Here is a 23,297-nt window from a genome sequence, read left to right on the forward strand (position 1 = left end):
GACCAATATACACATGGAGAAAAATCTGTCTCACTTTGCAGGCAAATATTGTAAAAGGCACAACAGCAACAGGAAACGTTGCCAGCCATCAGAGTTGGTGCTCACAATGAAAAGTGTCTTTTTCATTATGTCCAGTAGATGGAGCCATTGGCCTTCCTACTGACTGTCATGCACCTTATAAGAGAATGAGTCCTTACAATTCATATTTAATAGACTGTACACTTAGTTGTGTGATGTTCAAGAACAGAGAGTGAAAGAATGCATTAAACAAGACCATTGATTTTGCACATAAAAGAAGTGAGCAGCACAGATATGTGTTGGTTTGCCACATTCATTTTAATAATTTACAAATCAATTTCAAACACAAGAAAGGATAAAAAACAGGCAGTGTAGGTTATTCAGAGTGTAATGCTCATAACTGTGAAGGCATTAAATTAAACTGAAAATATACAAAATATTTTGATTCCAGTATTATTATCAGAAAAATGTCTTAAATGACAAGGATTTGTATGTGTGCATTGTACAAAAATATCTTGAACATAAAATAAACCAAAGTCATGTATAGATGGTGACAGTCTTTGAAAGGAGAAACAAGAGATTTAGAAATGGCTGCTGCTATGTGTTCATATTTATTAGACATCTGTACTAAACAATTCCTCCCACTGCTTTTTCCGAAAATGAAAGCATGAGTCACAGGATGCTGCAAAGCTGGAGTGTCGACTGTTATTGTACGAGTGCAGATGATCAAGCTTTGGTTGCATTAATTCATCTCAGGCATTCAAAACAACATGGCACGTTTTTGAAAAGCCTGTAGTACTCCTCCTGAATCTGGAACAACAGAATTTAAAAGGTAGAATTTAGATGACTATACAACATTTTGAATATAACATAATTATACTGTATTCAAGTAAAATCTGCATTGAAAAAACTTTTTTTCTAATATGCAAAAAGATGATACATTTCCTATCAATGAAGTACTGTGAAGATGCTCTTGAGCAATATCTATATTCAAATGAGAACGTTCAGCCAGAATGAGGATTTTACCTTTCTGGACAACACACAGAGGAAGATGAAGATGAACATCCCCTGGAAGGCGTTGGAGATGGTGAACAGATAGGCAGTGAGGGTGGTCTCATTGAGGATGTGTAGCACTCCAAAGGTCCAGGTGGCACCCAACACGAACAGCAGTGCCAAGGCACCGCGGGCACAGGACCTGAGAGTGACAATAAGTGTGGATCAGCGCAACAGATGAGGGTCTAATTGTAATTTGATACTGAAAGAATTAAAATAGTGAGAATACCACATATCAGATATCATTATCCATCAGATAAGGAACTCGATGAACTGGATTTTCAATATTTTTTTGAACGATTTAGCAAGACTACAGATAATCCCACCTGATGTTTTCATAGTGGCTGATTTCAGGTTTTTTCACAGCGGTATGGCGGTACACTTTGTAGATGATTACTCCAAAAGCCAAGAGATTAACCTTAAAGGAGAGCGATGAAAACAAACACAACAAACACACACCATCGAATGAATATTTGTCTTTGACACTATCCCTATTTGATGTTGCCAGTTAATGCTTAAACAGTCTTTTTTTTTAACCATTTTACAAAGACATCTGCTTCACTCTTTATTGTTCAGGGATCTTACCAGAATAATCAAACATGCAGGCCCGATGAAACTCCATATGAAGTTGTTTTCCGTGCTCAGCCAACACCTAAAATACAAATATAGAAAATCTTATATAACAACCTCTACTGACTGACTTTGGGTTTTTGTTGCAATATTCCTTCCTCCTGTGGAAGCAATACCTTTTATCATTTTACTTAAGATGATATCACTCTTAATCTTAATCATGATAATATTGTAAAGGCCAGTACCCTTCTTATCTTAACAAGTTCAAGATGAACTATCAGAAAAGTTACAATCAGCACCTGTTCTGCATAACCTCAATCTTTAAATTGCATTTTGTATGAATTAACAGCAGACCTGCTTTTATTTATAGATTTTTATTCAAATTCTCTTTATACTATCTCACTCACTACCAGGTTGTCTAAGCCAAATTTAATCTGTGTTCCCTTGTGTTTATAATTTATATAATCTGTTGCTGCCTGAGTTTTAGAAAAGATCTTTGTACTCTCACCTCTACACCTACACCATAAACGTGTCATAAAAAAACTCAAATCTTTCACACTTACACTTTATCAGTGCCGTAATACTTGGAACCTAGTGTTGCGGAGATGGCCACCACCACTGCTGGGCTTCCATAGCCGAAGATGTAAAAGTTACGGTGCAGGAAGCCTTTGTTGTAGATGACGCCAACCACTATTAAGTACAGATGAATGCCCTCAATGCACATCCAGGCAAAGGCTGCAAGGAAGAAATAGTGCAGCAGCCCTGCAATAACAGAGCAAAAAAGCTGCCAAGAAGCAGACAAAAGAAGAGAGGAGGAGAGAGAGACAGAGATTTTACAATTAAAGAAATGATTTTATCCCGATATTGTTATTTATATATGAAACTGAACCAGGAGGGAAAGAGTAAGACAGAGAAATAAATGTGTAACAAAAAATGTGTGACACATTAGCTTGACGGAGTGATCACTTATATACTTATAATTGAAATGAGAAGGGTGTTTAATTAATTAAATGGCAGAATAAAAGGTGAGGCTTTCATAAACACAAACAGGAGGTTTTCTTTGCTTCACTGGGTTCGTTACCTTATGTGTGTTCATGTTGATCCCCACAAGAAAGATGAACTCAGCCATGAAGAGACTGCAGCACAGGTTCTTGTGGATAGTGGTCCTGGTGCTCTGGATCTCACTGAAGAACCAGAAGGTGAAGATGCACATGGACAGACAGATGAGGGAGATGATCATCCCCAGCTGGGTGATCCGGGTCAGGATGGTATAGTGAGCCACCAGCTGAGAAGCAAATGGAAAGGGAGGTGTTTCATTCACAGTTTCATGGTATGCTGAAGCTGTAATTTGTTGTGTTTTCTGCTTGGAATCATTTGATATAACATGAGTATAGGCTGGTGTCACACCAATATGTTGGCTTGCAGACATACTGGGTCGGTTCTGGTCCTGGTATATCAGTCTGACTTTCTGTTAAAAGTTTATTGAAAATGTAGTTTGTATTTGTTTTTTGTGTAAATGAATTCTTCACCGTAACTGTGTTAATTTGAAACTCACTCACTCACAATTCACAGAAGGGCTTAAGAATCAGCAATGTTGAGAGAAAATTTAGAAATTTGGGGGCATTATTGAGTCCTATAAAAAAATCAAAGAGTGAATCTTTAAAAACTGTGGGCGGGGCGGATATCTCCCAAAGTTTCTTTGTCAATCAGTATGTGTAGTTAGTCACCTTAAATTGAGAGTTTCACAATTTTTGGTTTCAGTGGAGGTTTTTTGTGTTGTAGTAAATGCTTCCCCACAAGGTTTTTTCAACAAATCAAAAATATTAGTCAAATGGAACGATCCAAAACTTGAAGTAATTATATTACTAAATTAACACAATATTGTTAATCAGAACCTTTGACATATTGATTTTGTCCTCTCCTGTATTTGTGGAAAACAAGTGCACACAGATGTACATATATATACAGTATTGAATCTAAATAATGGTGAGCCAGATAGAAACATCTATTATATTCTGCGTATTAATTATATAACAACAACAACAAAAAAAAATGGGCCAAAAAAAAAAAAATACTAAACTCCAAATTGGGTCCAAATTTGTCAGTTTCGTATTTTTCAGATAAAACGAAAGATAAAATGTTCCTTTATGAATTGAGATAATTCTCCAACTTCTTCATCTGAAAAATGCAATGTCACAAAGCTGAAAATGAGGCTGTTCTTACTCTAGCTCATCAAATTGACATGGTTTTCAGAGGAAATTGGTGATATATAACCTAAGCACAAAAAACATGCAGTATGATGCCATATGTTTTTTACTCATTAATTGAAAGTAAGCATTAAAAAGCTTAGAGTGTATTTACTGGGTTCCCTCATCTGAGGTTAGGTTTATAAAAAAGTTATAATTAGACATCGATCCAGTGGTCAATATTCTGTATAAAAAAATTAAAACAATCAAGTTGTCACTTAAATCGATACTTGGATAATCCAGATTTAAGGCTCAACTTTTGCCCTCAATGAAAAGAAATTTGTTCAGCATGACCAACCTTTATCCTAAAATCATTTTAATGAATGATTCAAAACCCCAGTGAAAAAATGTGAAAAAAGGAAATACCTATATGGTATTACAGTTGTATTTTTAATGTATCATCACTCACATTGGCTCGCCCAGAGGACATGAGGATAGCAAAGTGTGTGAGGTGATTGCAGGAGCAGCTGGTTGCATTGCTGTTGACGTGGACGGTCTTGCAGCCATGAGTGGCCCAGTGGCCCTGCAGGCTGTCCAGCTCATACTCCCAGAAGGCGCACTTCATCACATCAGCTTTAGTGTCTATGGGCTTCAGGGGATAGAGAGGAACAAAGATACTGTTAACCGTGGATGTTACTGTTTTTATTAGTTTTTGTGCTCTATAGGTAATACCACATCACCAGGGGGTTAAAAACCGATTTTGCAGGCCTTATTGAAATAGCAGTGAAAATGCATTACTATCCATCCACAGTTTGATTGCATCAGATATCAGAAATTACACTGAAAATCTTCTGAATAAAATTCATAGATCCACTGCTGCGACTTTGCATTGACTTATCTTATTTTTTACTTGACACTTACTGTTAGAAAAATAAAATAAAATAATTATCATGCATGAGTTTGGGTCAAAATGACTGACACAGGGAAAAAAGTGCAGTCATGTGTGCTGCACTCAATGCACCACAGGAGCAGCTCACTGTAGGCATTTTTGTGGGAGAAGAATCTTGTTGCGATATGCAAATATGCTGCCAAAGGCAGATTATTTATCATTGAAATTCACATGAACATTTGAAAATGCAGAGGTCAAGATAATTTCCATAAATAATGATGTGCAGTTTTATGATCCACACAACACATTTGCAGTAAAAAAAAAAGTCTAAATAAATAAAATAGAATAAGATGAGGTCCAATGTTTTTCAGATTGTCTTTACTTGTATTTCCTAAATCTTTGCTATATTAACATTCAATTAGATTTGTATATAGCCCAGAACATTTTTGATAATTTACATTACTCTTGAATCACAACATATTCAAGCAAGAGAGAAAACCAGTGCATCATGGGAAAATACCACTTCACTTGTCCAAAGTGTCTGTACAAAAGTGAAGCCAAAATTATTGATTGTTGCTCATTAAAGGCAATTTAGAGAGGATTTTTACTGCTCAACATAAATCAATACCTCATTCGTTAGGCTTAACCCTCAAGGGTCCAACAAAAATAATGATTTCACTTTCTCATTCATTTCATTATCTTAAAAACCCCTTAAAAAACAGTACATTAATTTTTAGGGTTATTTCCCTCATTTCCCGCTTTCCTCCATCATTTTTCACCTTTCCTCTTCCATTTCCCCCCTAACTGAGAGGTCATTGCTGAAATACATGGAACAAAATCTTAAAATTTCATAAAACTTTATACAAAGCACTAACTATTCCTCCCATGTGAATTTGTGTAAATGTGACTTTAATGGAAATTGGCAGTTATCAAGTTACTGCCAGAGTCAATCTGGGAATAAGGAAGCTGTTTCTCTCAGCAAAAGAGAACGCAATGATGACTTCAGTCAGTCAAAGAAACAGTATAAATGATGGGATATTGATATTTCAAACTGAACAATATCCTATTGGAAGCTTATGTTGATAAATGAATCGTATATAATCCAAAAAAGAGCTCACAGTCAGTTTCAAGTAGAGGACAAGTGAAAAAAAAACTTCACCAGGTTTTTTGCACACCTGACAAAATATAGAAAAACATTTCTGTAATGGAAAATGTGGTAATATAGTTTCAAAACTTTTAAAATTCAGCTTTTACAGTTATAAAAAAGTGAAATAGTCTGCAAGAGAGTGAGATTATTCACATTTTCTATATTTCAGCTGAGCATGAAAAACAATCTGAGTGTGAAAAACAATGTGGCCAGGCTCAGCACTCTGTAAACTTTTTACCTCGTTGTGTCTCAGAGTAAAGGTGACATGGTCAAGTTGGTAGACATCAGCAGGTTTGATGGCTGCTGCTATGACTTGGGAGTTGACAGTGATTTCCCCTGTTCCCGCATACCGGGAGTAGTCGGTGAGACCTGGGTCGCTGCTCGGCTTCAGGATGTCACCGATGCTGTCATAGTGCACAAACACCACTGACACATTTCCTGATGGACAAAAAACAGTTTAACAAAAGACAGGAGGGGGTCAAACTTCGTTCTCATCAAACTTTAGGTTAAAGTTGAACTGGTCAGCGAGCACACATGCTTTTATGTCATCAGTTTGGTTGTCTCTTAGATCATTAGGACAGAAAGATATTTGGGAAATTGTTAAAAGTGCAGCTAGTGTGCAAATTTGACCAAATGTAGGTCATTTAAGGTAACTTAAATGTCTGTTAAAATCATAATTTTCTTTCGTGGTTTGGTATGTCTCTGAATGAAACAGGATGTTGAGGTAGAAATTAATGCTGGACTTGAATATCAGTGGGAGCTCTCAAAGAAGCAATATTTTTCCAAGCTGACACTCAACACCTCTGACTAGTGATAGTGTTCAAGAACAAAAATGGACTTGCCCTAAAATCTATGATCTGATTGGTGGATTTTTCATATGTGCCCCCAATGCATCAGAAAAAATTCCCACTTTATGGCTTAGATTTTGGTATTAAAAAGAAACAAGAAAAAAAAAAAAGACTTTTTTGACATACAATATGTGTGGCAAATAGCAGCAGATAACACAACAGTATTCTTTAGAAACCCAAGCATTTGGATTGGTAGTGAATTTGAAAACTTAAAACATTCACATTACTCTTACCATTTCTGCTCTCCCCTGGTCTCAGCTTCGGAGTTACATTTATATGATCTCCTCCCATGGACGCAGACAATATGGGTTTTGTGTGACGGGCATCAAAGGTGAAGAGTTTCAATTCTGTGGTTGAGAAAAAAAGAAAAATTACAGATATCAAGGAATTATAAAAATGACAATTATCCAAAACACCACTTTCTGCATACAGGTGGGAATAAATGGCAAGACAATTTCATATAATTTGAGTGTCTGTAAGAGCTCTCTTGTGTTAATAATTATCTCACCCATTTGTGTTGCTTTGATTTCGAGCTCAGTTGGAGTTTTGTAGTTGTTGGCCAACGTCAGAGCACTTTCTTCAACAGTGTGCAGCAGCTTGGTGATGGTATGTTCCCTGCGCTCTTCTTTGATTCTGCTCCAAGCCACCAGTTCATCCTTCTCCACCAAGTTGTTTACTGCTTTCACTAATTTCTGTTGAAAACAAAATGTTTCAGTGTGGCATATTTATAATAGTATAGCATGTAATGGATGCATGTAGCGCAGTGTTTTTAATTAGGCCTGTTTAGAACAATATGCCTTTGGTTTCTTTACAGCTGGGTTATCTTTGTTTAAAAAGCCGCTTACACTTTTTTTTGGCAAATATTTAATGATATAAGCTGGGACAAAATGTTATTTTCAGTTAGCTTCAATGCAAAAATATCAAGCTCTTAAAATTGCCAATATGTACCATCTGTACAGATATTACAACACTCCCACTGATCTCACTGTATTTCTTCAGAGACTCAATTCTTAAGCCTAAAATTTATTCTAACTCTGAAATGATGCTGGAAACCTGCTGCTACTTTCTAAACAACTATACAACCAAAAACTCACTAAATATTACAATGAAACAATATAATCACTTGATTTAAGTAAGTTGAGTATCAGCACAAGCCTTCAAACCCATAGTATAGAATATAACTTGATTCTCTGGACAAAGAACTGAAATTCTGTACATGCTAAAACACAACTGGACTGTATGCAGTCCTATTCTTCTTTTCATTTTTGTAAACCAGTTCAAAGCATAATTGCAACTCATGCAGAACTCTAAATGGTGAATGAGAACCGAGACTGGTAAACAAAGATTACTGAGAGAGTTGAGTTGATGACAGATGGTTTGACAGTGTAATCGTTTTCTCCGGCAGCCAGCATTGATGCAGATTGACACAAGGCCTCAACATATGCAATCACTTCCACTGAGGTGAGTTCACCGGACGTCTGGTTGGCAATTTCCTTCAGAAGACTCTCAGGCTCTGTGAGGTTACTCATCTAGAAGGGAGAAATAAAAAAATAGCAATTGCATATTTCATACAGCATTTTTTTTTTGTTTAGTTACAGCAGCCAGAAGTTTAGACATGTCAGTATCACCTCCTACAAGTAATGAAAGTAATTTCCTTTTTTGTAGTTTCTGTTTTGCTGGTGTGTATATTTAGGTTAGAAAAAAATACATGAATAAAACAATTATAGACGTACAATTCAGCTTGTGACACAACAAAAGTTATCTCTTGAATTTATTATTTCTAATGTTTGTCTCGTTGTCTTAAATTCTATTAACTGAGTTTAACATTCAGTTTAACCATCAGGCTTGTGAGCCTGTCTTCCCTATCCATAAACCAGGACAATGCTGGAGGACCAGTATGAACTCTGTACTCCTTCCAGTGTTCAGCAGAAAATATGTGTCAGTTAACAAAACTCTTTAAAATGTTCTATTAAGTCCTCAAATACATACACACACATGCACAAAGGAGGATTAAGACTTTAACACTCATTGCCTGAAGGAGGCCCATGTGTCAAACTTATTACTTTCTTTGCCTACAGATGGTGCCTAAGTTCTTAAACCACAGCTGTTGTTAGTTTTTGTACCTGTAGGGGGCACACTAATGATTCAGAACTGCAGGTCTGAAACTGCCAGATAATATTGGCTGGACCTGATTTCAGGTGCTTTGCATCAGTGACACTGTGCGTCCTTGATACTGTATAGTATAGTTTCAGCCTGTTTCATCTCATGTTGGTATTTGTCCTCGCCAACAGAGGGCAGTGTCCACATATGTATTCTTTACCGTATCTCCCTGAGATCCTGAGGCAGGGTACTTACATATGCAAGTGTTTTGTTGACAGTCTGCGTGATGCATCCAATGGTGTCATGGCAGTATTTTTGAGGATGCTCTGGAAAAAAGCAATTGTGAAAGCATCTCCATGAATTCACTATAGAATAAAGGGTGTTACAGTACTCCGTAACAGTAGTCTGAATTTCATGAAACATGCACAGGGCATAAAATCACATCAACATTGACCCTTGAAGGGTCAGAAAATATATGATAGCGTTGTTAACCTGGTGTATTGCATGTCAGTCAAAAATATTTAAAATGGCTGATGCTCTATATTCTGTGTGCATGTGTGAAAGAGAAAGTAAAAAAAAAAAAAAGATGAAGAAAGATGTACGTCCTTGGATGCAAATGCCAGTTCATGTGGTGTGTATGTGTGTGTGTGTGTGTGCACTTACATCCTAATACTGACCTTTACATCTTATACCTTTCTCTGGATGAAAGTGCTTAGTGCCTGAAGTTGGGATGTAATCACGCTGACAGGTGCAATAGAAAGATCCATTCGTATTATGGCAGCGGGAGTTTGGTCCACAGGCCTGTCCTTCCTCGCATTCATCAATGTCTGAAAGATGCAAATGAAGAGTTCAGCTCTGCTTAAAGTAAAACACAGTATGATTAAAGTGACACTCTCAACATAACAGATGGCAAAATAAATAACCAATAAATACATAAGTTAACAGACACATTTTTAAAAGGCCATTATTTAAACTGGTAACTTAAATCCTTGGCTGATAAATGATACCTCTGATCTGTCTCTGCAATATCTCTAGCTAAAAATGCTGAAAGATGAAGCGAAGGCAATCACTTCTGGCATAAATAGTCCAACTCATTACATTTAATATCATGTATAACTATTTTTGAAAGAGAAAATGTAATCCTTACATGCATGTTACACATTGGAATAGTAATGTATCAGCTTCTAAAATCAGCTACATGTTTCTATACTGTATTAAATGTGTGTGCCGCTCAGTTGGAAATCTGCAGGAATACGTTTTGCCACATTATGGGATAAAGGTGCTGTTCTTCTTGTGCAAATGGAGCAAAGATCAGCTCAGAGGGTTACTCAGAATAGCAGATGGGAAGGAAGTGAAAGGCTGAGGGAAAAAAAAACACCTCCAACATGTTTATCCTCTACAGTACAGTGGAAGAGAAAACAGTTCATACATACACACAGTTTGGATGCCCCCACAGCTGGGTGGTAACTGGTTTTTGCACACACATGCACACAGTGTTATACATTATGTGAGGTCCTCTGTCAGTACAGTTTATATGTTACTGATCATTATGTGACCAAAGCGAATTCTTGTACATTTATAATTTGAGTAGTCAAGAATTGGACTTTACCGATGCACTCGGTGCCATCGTTTGTCTGGAACTCGGCCAGTCCTGTCGATTTGTATCCACTCATACATGTACAGTAGTAGCTACCCACTGTGTTGGTGCAGTTTGCTTTGCTGCCGCAGATACCAGTCGCATTCTGGCACTCGTCGTCATCTGTGGTGAGAAGAGGTCGATACAAAGTGAACGGGGTTATTTGCTAGAGGAAAGAAAATTAAAATTCAAATAGGCTCAAAAACCTTTTGCCCCTTTGAAAATGTAATTTTAAAGAATTGTTATATTATCAATTTGAGATGCTTAGTGCATTATGAACAGTATGCTTCATGATTAATTGTAACAGTTTTCTTTTTTACTTTAATTAAATCTGCCTTGTCTAGATCCGACTCGTGCTTCATTTCTAATTTTCCACAAGGCCAACATACTGCAGAACAGTGGTTCTCAAAGTGGGGTCCAGGGACCCTCAGGGGTCCTTGAGGGGGTTTCAGGTGGTCCCCAGCAAAAAGGGGAATAATTTATTTTCACTATAATTCCATCCATAAGTAACATAATGAAAGAATGTTTGACTTTTTTGGTCATGGGTTTCATACATTTACTGTAATAAAACATCTAAAAGCAAAAATCTTATCAAGTTGGGGACCCTGGGACAAAATCTTATTAAATGGGGTCTAATTTGTGTCAGTTTGAGAACCACTGCTCCAGAAAGTTCCTGAGACATTGAAATCTCTGTTCTGCCTTTTTAACAATACAAGTCTTCCTCTTTGGCTGCTGAACATTACAGTAATGCAAAATTATTGACTATCAGAAAAGTGATTCTCTTTGACAGCAAAATCTGATGTTAATCTTTAATGTTTATGCTAAAATCATCCTGCAAGTTACTTTTGCTTGAATAGGAGAATAACATCACACAACACTGAAATTATTATTGCATGCTTTGGACATAACATCAGCATGTCCTCAAAACACAGAAACGAGAACTTCAACTCAAACTTGTGAATTCAGGAGCAGTGAGTTTGAAGTCATAATGTGTATTTTCCATGAATGCACTGATTCACATCCAGAAAAATAACCTCATGCAATCACCTCATCATTCTCTCTCCATTTTCTATCAAACAGGCAGTTGTTGTTTTTTTTTGTTTCTGGCTCTGAGTGCATGTTCACACAAATATTGACTTGAACTGTCCTCCACAATTAGACCACTATTCAAGAATACTTCAATTTGATCCTTATCCTTGGTCCTGGTGTTGATTTGAACTTGATGAAACTCAGTTGTGGTCTTGTCTTGGACTCCACTAAGTTAGTCTAGACTTGATTAAAGCCTTGGCTGCTACCTCACATGCCATTTTTATTGTTAACATTTATGATTGCTGAGCAGTTGTTTGCTGGTGTTTCATTCTGAGAAATTCAAAGTACTTCAAATATTTTAGATTTTGCTGCCCAGGTTTACAAAGCACCACATTCAGATAGGTTTGCTGCGGATACTGTGGTGGCCCACTCACTATAGAAAGTGCTGTTCAAGCTTTTTTTTTGAAACACACCTTCCGTCTCTGGTCTCCCAGTTTATTGGAAATGACCTGGTAAGACTTTCCACCGTTGTTTTCACTTGTCTAGGTATGATGAACGCTTTGCTCTTCCTCCCCTCTGCACCTTATGCACAAAAACTGTCCGAGAAGGGAAATCCTTTGCTCTGATGAGGGAGGTGACTATATTCAAAGGGGAAATACCTCCATAACACACAGGACGCTTGAACCATCATTGTCACACAAACATTGTACTCACATATTCACTTTGATGTCGTATTTTTACCTTCAAGTAAAGATACTATATTTCTGCGTTTTGTGACTTGGTTGTTGAGAACGTATTGGCTTTTTAATTCTATAAATAATTTATCCAAACCCTAATGTTAGTATTAAAATGATTTTTTTCCCTTGAGTAGCTTTTCTTAGAAGTTTGGACATAACACTAAATAGGACCTCCCCGGACTTCACTGCGCCTTTTTGTTTTAAATAATTTGCTTCTGTGTTTATAGTACTCACATTTTGATTTACATTTGGCCATTGAAATATGTGAGCTGCACTGTGATTGTGATTAGGTTTGGTCAGGAAACAAAAAGGGTTCCAGGAATTCTAAACAGCCCAGAAACATAACAGGAGTAACAATGCCGACTGAGAAGCAGAGCTGGCCACACAAATGTTGAAGCTGTATCGTGGAGGTATCTTTTTCACATTGCAGTGTTTCCTCTGTAATTAACTCTCAGTGAGGTGAGCTGCCAACTAGTTGGTAGGCAATACACACAAATCAGATGTTTTAAACCATGACAGCTGGTCTGACAAACACAATCTGTGTAAAAGTGTATGATACACAAGAAGACATAAAGTTTTTAAAATTGCTCAGACAGATCTTACTCAAGCTTTCCCTTACAGGGCTTTTATGTTTTGAAATGACCAAACTAATAAATGAGCCCTAGAACTGAAAGCAAAAGCTTTCTTGTATATTAAACTCATTTAACTTTCTGACTTTACCACCATTTAACATTATACAGCTAATGTCCAAAGCCATGTGTGATTTTTTTGGGGTCTATCATTTTGAGTGAATATGAAACAAACAATTTTTGAGGCTAAATACTGTTCATAACATGCTGATCTGTGTTGATCAAATGACCACATAGTGTTCTATGTTTATCATTTATGTCCCTATTTAAATTTTGGGTTGTTTTGTCATGAACAGGCATCTAAAAATAGCTTTAAAAATAGTTTTAACTGCTCATATCCTTGCTGTCCTTGTGTATTTTTCTGTTCACCGTGAACAAGCATGTTCCAAAAATTCTTAGATTAACCCACATGAGTACAAATATTGGCCTGATGCTTCTGTCTCCTAGTGATGAGCAGTCACAAACAACAAAAGCTTCCAAAAATAGTCAAGGCTTCTTTGGCAGCTACACACAAGGCTAGATGTGATGTACTCTTGCATCATTGTAAGAACTCAGTCACACATGGGTTGCTTTGTATTTTTTATATTTACCATTGCAAAACGTTGTTCCATCTCCGGTATATCCATGGTTACAGAAGCAGGCCTCCTTTGATCCATTCTGGGACTTGCACGTTGCAAGTTTATTACAAAAACCACAAATGTCAGAGAAGCTGCATGGGTCCATCACACTGGAGAGCCATGCTGCGCAGATGCGAATACAAAACACAGAGCGTATGAGTTTAATGTATACCAATCCAAACTATTCCAAAACCTGTTGTTTTGTTTTTAGATGTATGGTTTCAGTAAAAATTGAATCTCTATCTCTCGCTTTTTTGGTAACCTGCTGAAACACACAGGGATCCTTTCACTGGAACGGTGTTAGTTACATAATTCATTGAAGTACTTGCAAGTTTAGAATACAACATATTATTCAACAATTTTATCAACCACTTATCTGTTGTAAATGTTAAATCATTACAGAAATTATAGTTTTGAATGATTTTGAAATCGTATGCCAACATTAACTGCGACTTCTTCACATCAAACCCATTACAGTTAACATGGAGACCCCATGAATACAAACACATCTACAACTGCCTCCACATTGTCTAAAACACCTGCTAGAGGATAGAGAAGCTCACATACCTGTCAAAAGTATAAGTTTCATTGGTGACTTGAGCAAAGACTCCATACTTGCGCTGAGTCTGGATTTTACTTTTAGCAGAGACTGTGGTGGGCTGGCTGGTGACGCAGTCCATTTCCTTGCATCACTTTTCCTGTTTCTCTAAACCTGGCCCTTCCTGTCTTGATCTTTAATCTGCTGCTTTCAAAAACATGTGAAATGGTCCCTTCACCAGCCACTCTAATACCACCCAACACTTGATTTCCTTTGGCTCCATTTTAAACCAAATATAAAAAGAGTTTTAGCAGAATACATTTAGGCCTTTTTTTTTTTTTGGCAGCATTGTTGACACTGACTCATGTAGCCATTTTGTAAGCTTCCATGCCATTGTTCTCATCTGAACACGTACAGTAGGCTATGTAAACACCGGCCAAAACAACACCGACTAACTTCACTGAAGGACAACCCCCCTCCCTTCCGCAAAGGACGGTACACAAATTGACACACACATTCCAGTGTTGTGTGTCTTCCAGTGACCATCTCAGTGTTCTTCAGAAACAGGCATAAATATTTGTTGCTCCTTCAGGCAAATTGTGCAGCTAAATCAAGCTGAGGGTAAAGATTACAGAGTAAAGTAGAAGATTTTACCATTATAAATAACTGAATTTCTGCCTTCTTGGGTCATATATATTATCTATGAATCTCGCTTTGTTTCAGTGAAAAAACACAGTGGAAGAAAATTTTTCACAATGTCTGATTTTCTTTCGTAACTTTCTGGTCTTTCACACTTTTCACATTGTGCAGTTTCTTATAGTTCACATTTCTATGCAAGAACAGTGTCTTAAAATGAGTGTATTACTATCAAAATGGCTAAATAAACAGAGATGACTCTCTTTGTGCTGCAATTATATACTGAGTGTGCCTTTGAAGATAACAACACAATTTATTTTTGGTTCTTTGACACCAGTCATGGACTAATGACCCCATTCTTTGTGAGGGAAATGAGCAGGGCTGGGTGTTGGTGGGTTACAAGACAAAGTTGTGGGAAGCAGCTTACCTCCTATCAGTGTCAGTGTCACATGTCAGTTTTAAGTTTGTTTTTTTTTTAATCTTTCCTCAAAGCCACTGCCAAACATTTCAAGTGCAGATAACTAGAAATTTTGCATATCCACCACGCCCATGAATATCAATACTCAGAATTGTTGTTTTAAGTTTGAATTTACTTGGCAGTTCGGAAACAGGTGAATTCAAATGTGAAACATTTACAATGCTCAAAAAGGAAAAGTGGCCATTCAGGTGTAGCTGAGGTCTTTTCAAAACCTACTTTTTGGCACACAAACACATTCATGTATGAATAGTTTCACTTGGAGGATTTCTTTGTTGACTGTAGTGCAATCTGTGGAGGTGGTTTGAATTGCTTAGGCAAGGCGTTTAGTTTATTGCTGAGAAAGGCAGCAGCTTTGAATGACACCATTAGAATTGCACTGCATTACTGTCCTGGGAAAGTGCTTGGTGAAAACCACATCTGAATGTCTCGCTCTGACACTCTCCTAACGGTAAGGAAGGAAGTGATGTTGTCTAGAACAAACCTGGACTGATTGCACCCTTCCTCCTGCGCTTTTTTGTCACAGGAAATCTCTCATTTAGGGAGAAATTCGTAGAGCTCTCTCAGGAGCTTGCTTGCTCCACAATGACATTGTAAAAAAGACACCTAGGAGAAAAGATCTCTTCAACTGTGTGGAGGCAGCCTTGTGTAAATGTTTCCTCTTTTCCTTTCCTCTCTCATGGATATGGAAATTTTGACTCTTTAGTGGCAGAATCTTGCGTGGGTTTGTGAGTGTGTGTGTGTGCGCTCAAACGAAGGGTTTTGTTTATGCTATTTAGACGATATTGAGATTTGCAATACAGAGTTCACTGGAGAATCTATTTTGACACTTCTCACACATATCTGTTCTGATTTTGGCCTTATGTTCAGCCATGATGGGAAGACTGAACGCTGGGGCACAGATGGCAGCAACTGTCTCATAAACTTGGAGCTCTTGAATATTTCAGTACACAAGGTTGAAGAGACAAAGTACGCTTTCTGCTCGTGCTCACAGAGGCCAGCTGCTGTGTGAGTGGAGATCCCTGCAACATTTACATTACACTTAAATAAAGGTAATGCTGCTTTAACAAAACAGTCTGCACTTCATTCAGAGGGAGTATCTGTCATAAAACTGAAATAACAACTCTAAGGCATTACAAGAGTAAAAGAAATTAACTTGAGTTTTGGTTGGAAATGAGATTTTGTCATTTTTGTTTGTCAGCATTTGGTCAGGGGAGGATAAGAGGATCAAGAATATCCTCTTATAAAGTCAACAAATTTCAGAGGTCTTTTACAAGCTATTTGGCTGACCAGTAAAAAGAGCTGTTTTTGTCAGCTTAGGTGTCTCAGACAGTCCTCTGGAAAACCAAAAACTCTCCCTTACAGACACATAAAAGCGGATTTTAACAGGAAAATACACATGGTCTGCTACAATAGAAAATATTTGACAGCACATGTCATAGCTAACAATATAGTTGACCAAACTATGAAGAAATATTAGATGTTTTTAGCACAGCTTTACTTTCAGTGATCTCGTACAAACAAACAAAACATATAGTATTTCTGCATTTTTAATGTAAAAACAACTGAATCAATACCATTTGATATAGAAAGACTGTCACACTACTAAATAAATGAATAAGAAGTTCATATTAAGTTCAGCTATTTTGTCTCATATTATTCATAAAATGTGTAGCCTAATGTAAGCCCCAAAAGCAAATTTGAGTCAGAGATGACTGTGAGTGAGATGACTCATGAATTTCTTATAAACACTGCAATTCCATGAAACAAGGCCGGATAAAGGAAACTAAGAAAACTGAAATGAAAACTCTCATCCCATTGGTGGGCTTTAAATGCAAATGTATCTTATTAATGTAATGCCTAACGATAAAACACACTGTTGTAACCTGTGCATTCTTCATAGAAGAATGCTTAATTTATCAGAGTGAAAAATTGCATATTATTAAAATGCATGGACCAAATATTAGATAGTTATTTAAAAATGTAGGGGGTCTTATTTTATCTGATGACTGGACATTAAGGTATTGACAACAGCAGGTGTGCTCTTTAAATGGAGCGGGTGATTCATGTTTTCAGGCTTGATCACACAAGATTATAAATTTTGTGTCCATTAATGTCAATGGAATTACCTTTTAGCTATGTTGGACAGTCCACTTTATGAGACAGGAGTCAGTGGTACAAATACGTCCTTTGAACAAAGTATGTGAACTTATCACACTTCAAGCAACCAAACTAGCAAGCTTGGAGAGATTTTTAACCCCTTTAGTAGCTCTTTATTGAATAAAATCACGTACAATCCTGAGAACAAAATGCCTGGGAGAATAACCAGCCCAGTACAGAGACAATAGAAAGAAGTCAAGAGCAATTGTAACTGCCTAGCTCTGGTACATTCCCGGTTGGCTCATATGCTAGCTATTAGCTAGTCAGCAGCAGTTGCTCACCACTGAGCAAGTAGTTCCAATGTTAGCAAACCTCTAGCACTGCCTATTTTGCAAGGATGCATAGATGAATTTCGCTGTGCTACTTTCTGGATTGACCAGGCCTTTACAGAGTGAGTGACGTATTATGGGTTGTTTGTAGCATTAATTTGCTAGACAAGTGAGTTTCTTCTGTTAGAGTCAGTTAGAATCCCAGTTTAATTTACCAATGTTTCTCCTGTCTCTTGTGTTTTGCTGCTATGGAGGAAATAACAAATAAAAAGACTCTCTGGACTTTTTCACAGTAGAAATGGATAGGACATAACCATTTGCAAGTGGCTGACATTATGCTAGAAGAAGGTGAGTTTAAAATCCGAAAATAGTTGATGCATCATGATTCATGATTGATTTGATTTATGAAGGTTTCATCCTTTGATATCAAATCCTGTGGTATGGCATGGCCCATAGACTTTACATTAGGATGACGTGACATTTTAAAATTGCTTATAGCTCTTATATCTTTTTACAAAAAATAAAACCTTCATGAATTCAAAATTCATAAGAGAAAGAGTCATAATTGACCCTGTGTCCTGACAACAGTTTTATAGAGGGCTGCAGAGGATTTTTTAGCTGCAATACTGTGAGTGGCCACTGGGCAAAATTGGCAGCAAGGCTAAGCAGTGGCGCCATACCCAGTTCTCTTGATACATCCATGGATGCAACCCAATTTTAGAATTTGTCATTTATTATATATATCATTTACTATCTGGCATTTTATTTTTGAAATACAATGAAATGATTCATATAGTCCCTCAAAAGTTCCCTCAATAGGCCCATCTCTCAGATGATATTTTGACGCACAGGAAACCCACAGGTGTGAGTAATTAAATTAATGATTGGCTGAATTCCATTTAGCTGCTTTGATGTCAGGGTGCTGGTATTGTGAATGCTTGCTCACTATCGCTGTAAAGGCTTACTGGAACAATTTAATATAATTGAGCCATTGTTAATATTATCAGTAACACCTGCAAATGCAAAATTTACAGATATGCAACAGAGTATGCAAAGTGTCTTTAATTGCAATTAATCAATCAATCAATCAATCAATCAATCAGTCAGTCAGTCAGTCAGTCAGTCAGTCAGTCAGTCAATCAATCAATCAAGTTTATTTGTCACACACAATCATTCAGCCACAGTCACAGTGAAATGTACTCCTGTCACTTCCTTCAAATTGTGCAATAAAAATAGATTAAATAAGTAATGATTGGTAATAATCAAAATAATTAGTAATAATATATGTTTATGTGTATAATTGGTGTGGGGAGGAGGGCAGAGGATCCTAGTTGCCTGAGGGTAGAAGCTAAACTTGAGCCTCTTAATGCTGGCCTGGTGTATCCGGTACCTTCTTCCTGGCCGCAGCAGGGAGAAAAGGCCATTATCCTGGTGGTTGGGATCCTTAATGATTCTCATAGCCTTATTCTTGCAGCGCCCGGTGTAAACATCCTTTAGGCAGGGTAGAGCACCGCCTTTTGTATGTTCATCCGATTGAACCACTCTTTGCAGGGCCTTGCGGTCCTGCTCGATGCTGTTTCCATACCAGGCAATGATGTTCCCCTTCAGGACGCTCTTGATGGTACAGGAGTAGAAATAAATCAGTATTTGAGGGGATACTCAGAATTTCCTCAAGTGTCTGAGGTGAAAAAGTCTCAACCTTGCCTTTCTCACCACTGAGTCAGTATGCAGCGCCTGGTGGTGTGGACACCAAGGTACTTGAAGCTGTCTACCCTCTTCACCAAGGACTTGTTGATATTAAGGTGGGCGTAGTTTCTTCCCTGCTTCTTCCTTAAGTCCACTATCAGCTCCTTAGTCTTTCTGACGTTCAGGAGTAGGTTATTGTCCCAACTTCCTTCAGGTAGACCTTTTGATTGTTTTCTGTGATCAGGCCCACCACAGCTGTGTTGTCAGCAAACTTGACAATGGTATTGGAGTCAAAAGTGGCTACACAATCGTATGTGTACAGGGAGTACATCAGGGGGCCCAAATTGCAGGATGAGGGTAGAGGAGGTATGTCCACCTACCCTCACCACCTGGTGTCTGCCTTTCAGGAAGTCAAAGATCCACATGCACATGTGTAATCCAAGGTCCTTGAGCTTTGTGATGAGCCTCGTGTTGAATGCTCAACTATGGCGTTGAATGCTTAACTGCAGTCAATGAACAGCAATCTTACATAGTTCCCTTTCTTGTCTAGGTGAGATAGGATGGTACGGAGGATGTGTGCTATGGCAAGTGGCATTGTGTCAGGTGGTTCTTTGACTTCTGCCTGTTTTATACTAAGTTATTTCCTGTGAATGAAACCTTCCATTGTTTTCAAAAAATGATTAGCTACAGCTTACTGAGGTAATAGTTCTAACATCTTCAAACAACATTCTTCCACATACACAGCCTTCAGCTCACAACGCCCTCTAGTTTGAACTTAAGTTACCTTTATTGTTACTAAAGTAGATGTGCAGGTGGACAGGAACTCTGGTACAGCATATGATGCTAAAGAGTTGTTTGCTATAAGTTTGTTCTCACCACCCACACACTTTATTGTTCCTGTAAATTGAGAGGTGTGTGGAAAAGGGGGGGATTTGGCTCTGGGTTCAGCAGCTGCCTGGTGGTCAGGAGTCAGGTGAGGGTATGCTTCCTCTCACAGTGAGACGATAGGAATAGAGCAGTTGACAGCATTTTCCTCTTCAGCCAGGGAGTGTGCCACACAACTTTCATTTTTCATATGCAAGGCAAGTTCATTTGTATGGCAACTTTCGACAACAAAAGTGCTTTACATTCATCATAAAAGGCATTAAGACAAGATATAAAAGACACAAGAGACATTTTAAAGAACACACATTTAAAAAGTATGCAGTATGAAGAGTCTTTTATCTGCAGATACCTGTTATTAAAGGACCCAGATCGGAATCAGGATCGGGGCCAAAAAAACTTCCCTTCTATAAACCCTTTTGCCTTCTAATGAGTTCAGACAACACATCACACGGACTGCTACTCTTTTCAAGCATAAGCAAGGCCTTGATGAGCTCTTGCTACATCTTTAAATTGAAACACAGTGTTAAATGATTGATTTAAGAAGAGTTAAGAGTTGCCTTTTTGTTTCCACACATTGCCACCCTGTGGTAACAGTGGAAACAGTGCACATGGTGGGACAATACTGTTCAGCACATGCAGAGGAAAGTAAAGTAAATTTAATAGTCGGCAGTTATATTTAATAGTTATAGATATATTTACCACAGTACTCTTTACATTATATTGAAGTGGTAATGTCTGGACCCTCAATACTTTTATCCACTGTTTGGTTTCTCAAACAGCTTGTGATACACAAGTGGCACAAAGCCTCTTGCCACATGCTATTTACAGTCTAATATGACAAAGCAAAACCGCCAGCATACAAGCAGTGACTTTTCAACCAAGTTAAGCCTAAGAGATGAAGGTTTTTGAGGCCGTGCATTTCCATTTGTTCCAAGGGAACAGTCAAGGCCAGTGAAGCTACTCTTTACTAAATTGTTTCTGGAGTCAAAGTGGATGTCCCTGGAAATATCTGACAGTTTTAATAATACACTTGAAACCACTTGCTGTAATTGTAAAAGCAATTGGACGAGTGGCCAGATCAAAATTCCTGTGTGTGATTATGAGCGAGTAGTATGGGGTCAGTTGTCCTGGTCGAATTTGGGACATGTGGTGTTCTACTGACTAACACAATATCCGTAACGAGAAGGTGCTTTATTTCGCTTAGTTGAAAGACAGACTGCAGTTTATTTATGATAATAAAAGAAAGGGGCTCAAGATGATTTTTTCTTATCTTCTTTGATGCACCTTAATGTTAGTTTGATGAGGTCAGATCCAAGTTGGTAGAGAGTGAATGACACTTTTTGGCTTTGTGAATACAAAGTCATACTGAAAACATTTCTCCAGGTTCTGAATGTGTTAAACTTTCTGTTTCACTGTCCTGTTGCATACGGCCACCTAATCCACAAACCTGCTAAATAAATTGCATAATTGCCAAATAAGCTAATGCAACTAAGTGCACTTGAGGTCAAGTGCATAATTGCCATGGGGGGATGGGATGGGGGCATCTCCTCCAATGTACAAACTAGGGAAGTTTCCCCCCCGCTAACAATTGTAATCAGGTATGTAATTCTCAGGGGAGTGGTGGCTGGCTTCCCCAATAAGGAAACAAAGTAACTGCCCCCCTTAATTAGGGAAATCCGAAAATAGTCGATGCATCATGATTCATTCGTGAAAGTTCAGAATTGATCTATAAATCTTCTTAATGAGAACTTAAGGTGCCTCCCCAAGTGCCGACTGCCAGCTAAATAGCCAACTACTTGCCTTTGTCTGGTGATATTGCGGTGAAGTCTAATTTTGTGGGAGGAGGGGGGAATCTAATGAGGTAACAAGGTTATTGACTGAAGGTGATGTTAATCAGCGTAAGCTATTTTACATTAAAATAACCAATCCTGATAGGTGTGCATAGTGCTGTGCATTTAACACTTTATTTTCTGTACAGACAAAAGCTCCACTCTGTGTACTGTGATGGATATATATATATATATATATATATATATATATATATATATATATATATATATATATATATATATTATAGATATATTCTGATTCTGTAAATGTAATGTCAATGGAAATTAATGCTTCATTATAAATTTAGTTGTTGTTATTTTGTAGTCGGACAAAATGTATCTAGAGTTGTCTCGCATGTACTTAGCGTACGTTAGCGGACTCTAGTGAAGGTGTAAATTATATTGAGAGAATGGAGCATAGCTTGACACAATGATGTTTGGTGTGAAGCTAAATAGTGATGCAGCAAACCAAGTGCAAGGTTTAGCAATTCATGCTCAATGATTAAACTGTAAGGGGAAAAATATTTCATGTGTTATTCTAGCAACAAGAACACTTCTGATAAGGGTGATTGGCCTTCACGATAAAAGTGAGGGAATTTTATTCATTTTTACTGTCATTTGGTTTTTATCATTCTTGACTGCTTAAAGGGAGCAAAGATGAATACTTTAGTTGGTGTAAAAAACAACAGACACACATTTCCTCCTCAAGTTTCACTTGATTATTTGCCTCAAAATAAACACATTTCCCTGACAGTTTACCTTCTCCTACGTCACTACATTACTACATTTTATGATGTTAATGTAGGGGGACAAATCATGCACATGCTTTGTTTTAATAATGTATAAAATCATGCAATGTAATCATATTTCAAATAATTACAGTAGTAGCAGCAGATTTCTCATTCAAAATTATGACATTTTACTCCTAAGAACAGTCATAGCATACTATACCTGGATGACACAGATATAAAATGGTGTAAAAAGAGTGTAAAATGTTAGAATATACCTAACAGTATGATACTACTCAAGAAAAAAAGAAAAGATACTGTAAAAACAGCTTTGAGCTCATTACACTATGGCAAATATTCTTACTCGTGGATCCCTGTACAGTGGTATATATGAAAAAGACTTTGCTCTCTATCAATTCTACATGTGGACTTGAATTTGAAAAAGGAGCAATTTCTCCAAAGATCGGGTGCAATTTACAAATGAATTTCCTTCATGCTTCACTGCTTCATAAAAGCATTTGTCCTGACTCAGATTGAACACAGTTGAATGATCCTATCCATATTCCCGAGTTCTTTACAAGACAATGTTTTCCATTTTCTCGAACCCAGAACTCTTACATTTCCATGTTCTC

At 37.5% G+C, this 23,297-nt stretch overlaps 1 protein-coding gene across 1 annotated transcript; it reads right to left on the reverse strand.

Moving 5' to 3' along the window:
- Window positions 1-315: 315 nt before the first annotated feature.
- Window positions 316-14,159, reverse strand: adgrl4 (adhesion G protein-coupled receptor L4). The gene is made up of 16 exons (XM_067596807.1): window positions 14,027-14,159; window positions 13,433-13,582; window positions 10,421-10,570; window positions 9,489-9,638; window positions 9,067-9,137; window positions 8,061-8,240; window positions 7,220-7,403; window positions 6,945-7,058; window positions 6,102-6,301; window positions 4,297-4,476; window positions 2,723-2,926; window positions 2,205-2,425; window positions 1,657-1,723; window positions 1,398-1,489; window positions 1,045-1,213; window positions 316-828 (listed from the first exon to the last, which is right to left on the reverse strand). Exons 1-16 carry the CDS (start codon window positions 14,070-14,072, stop codon window positions 766-768), a joined length of 2,241 nt encoding a protein of 746 aa, XP_067452908.1. The 5' UTR covers window positions 14,073-14,159; the 3' UTR covers window positions 316-765.
- Window positions 14,160-23,297: the final 9,138 nt, after the last annotated feature.

The sequence above is a fragment of the Thunnus thynnus genome, chromosome 8 (assembly GCF_963924715.1).
Source record: "Thunnus thynnus chromosome 8, fThuThy2.1, whole genome shotgun sequence".
NCBI classification, from domain to species: Eukaryota; Metazoa; Chordata; class Actinopteri; order Scombriformes; family Scombridae; genus Thunnus; species Thunnus thynnus.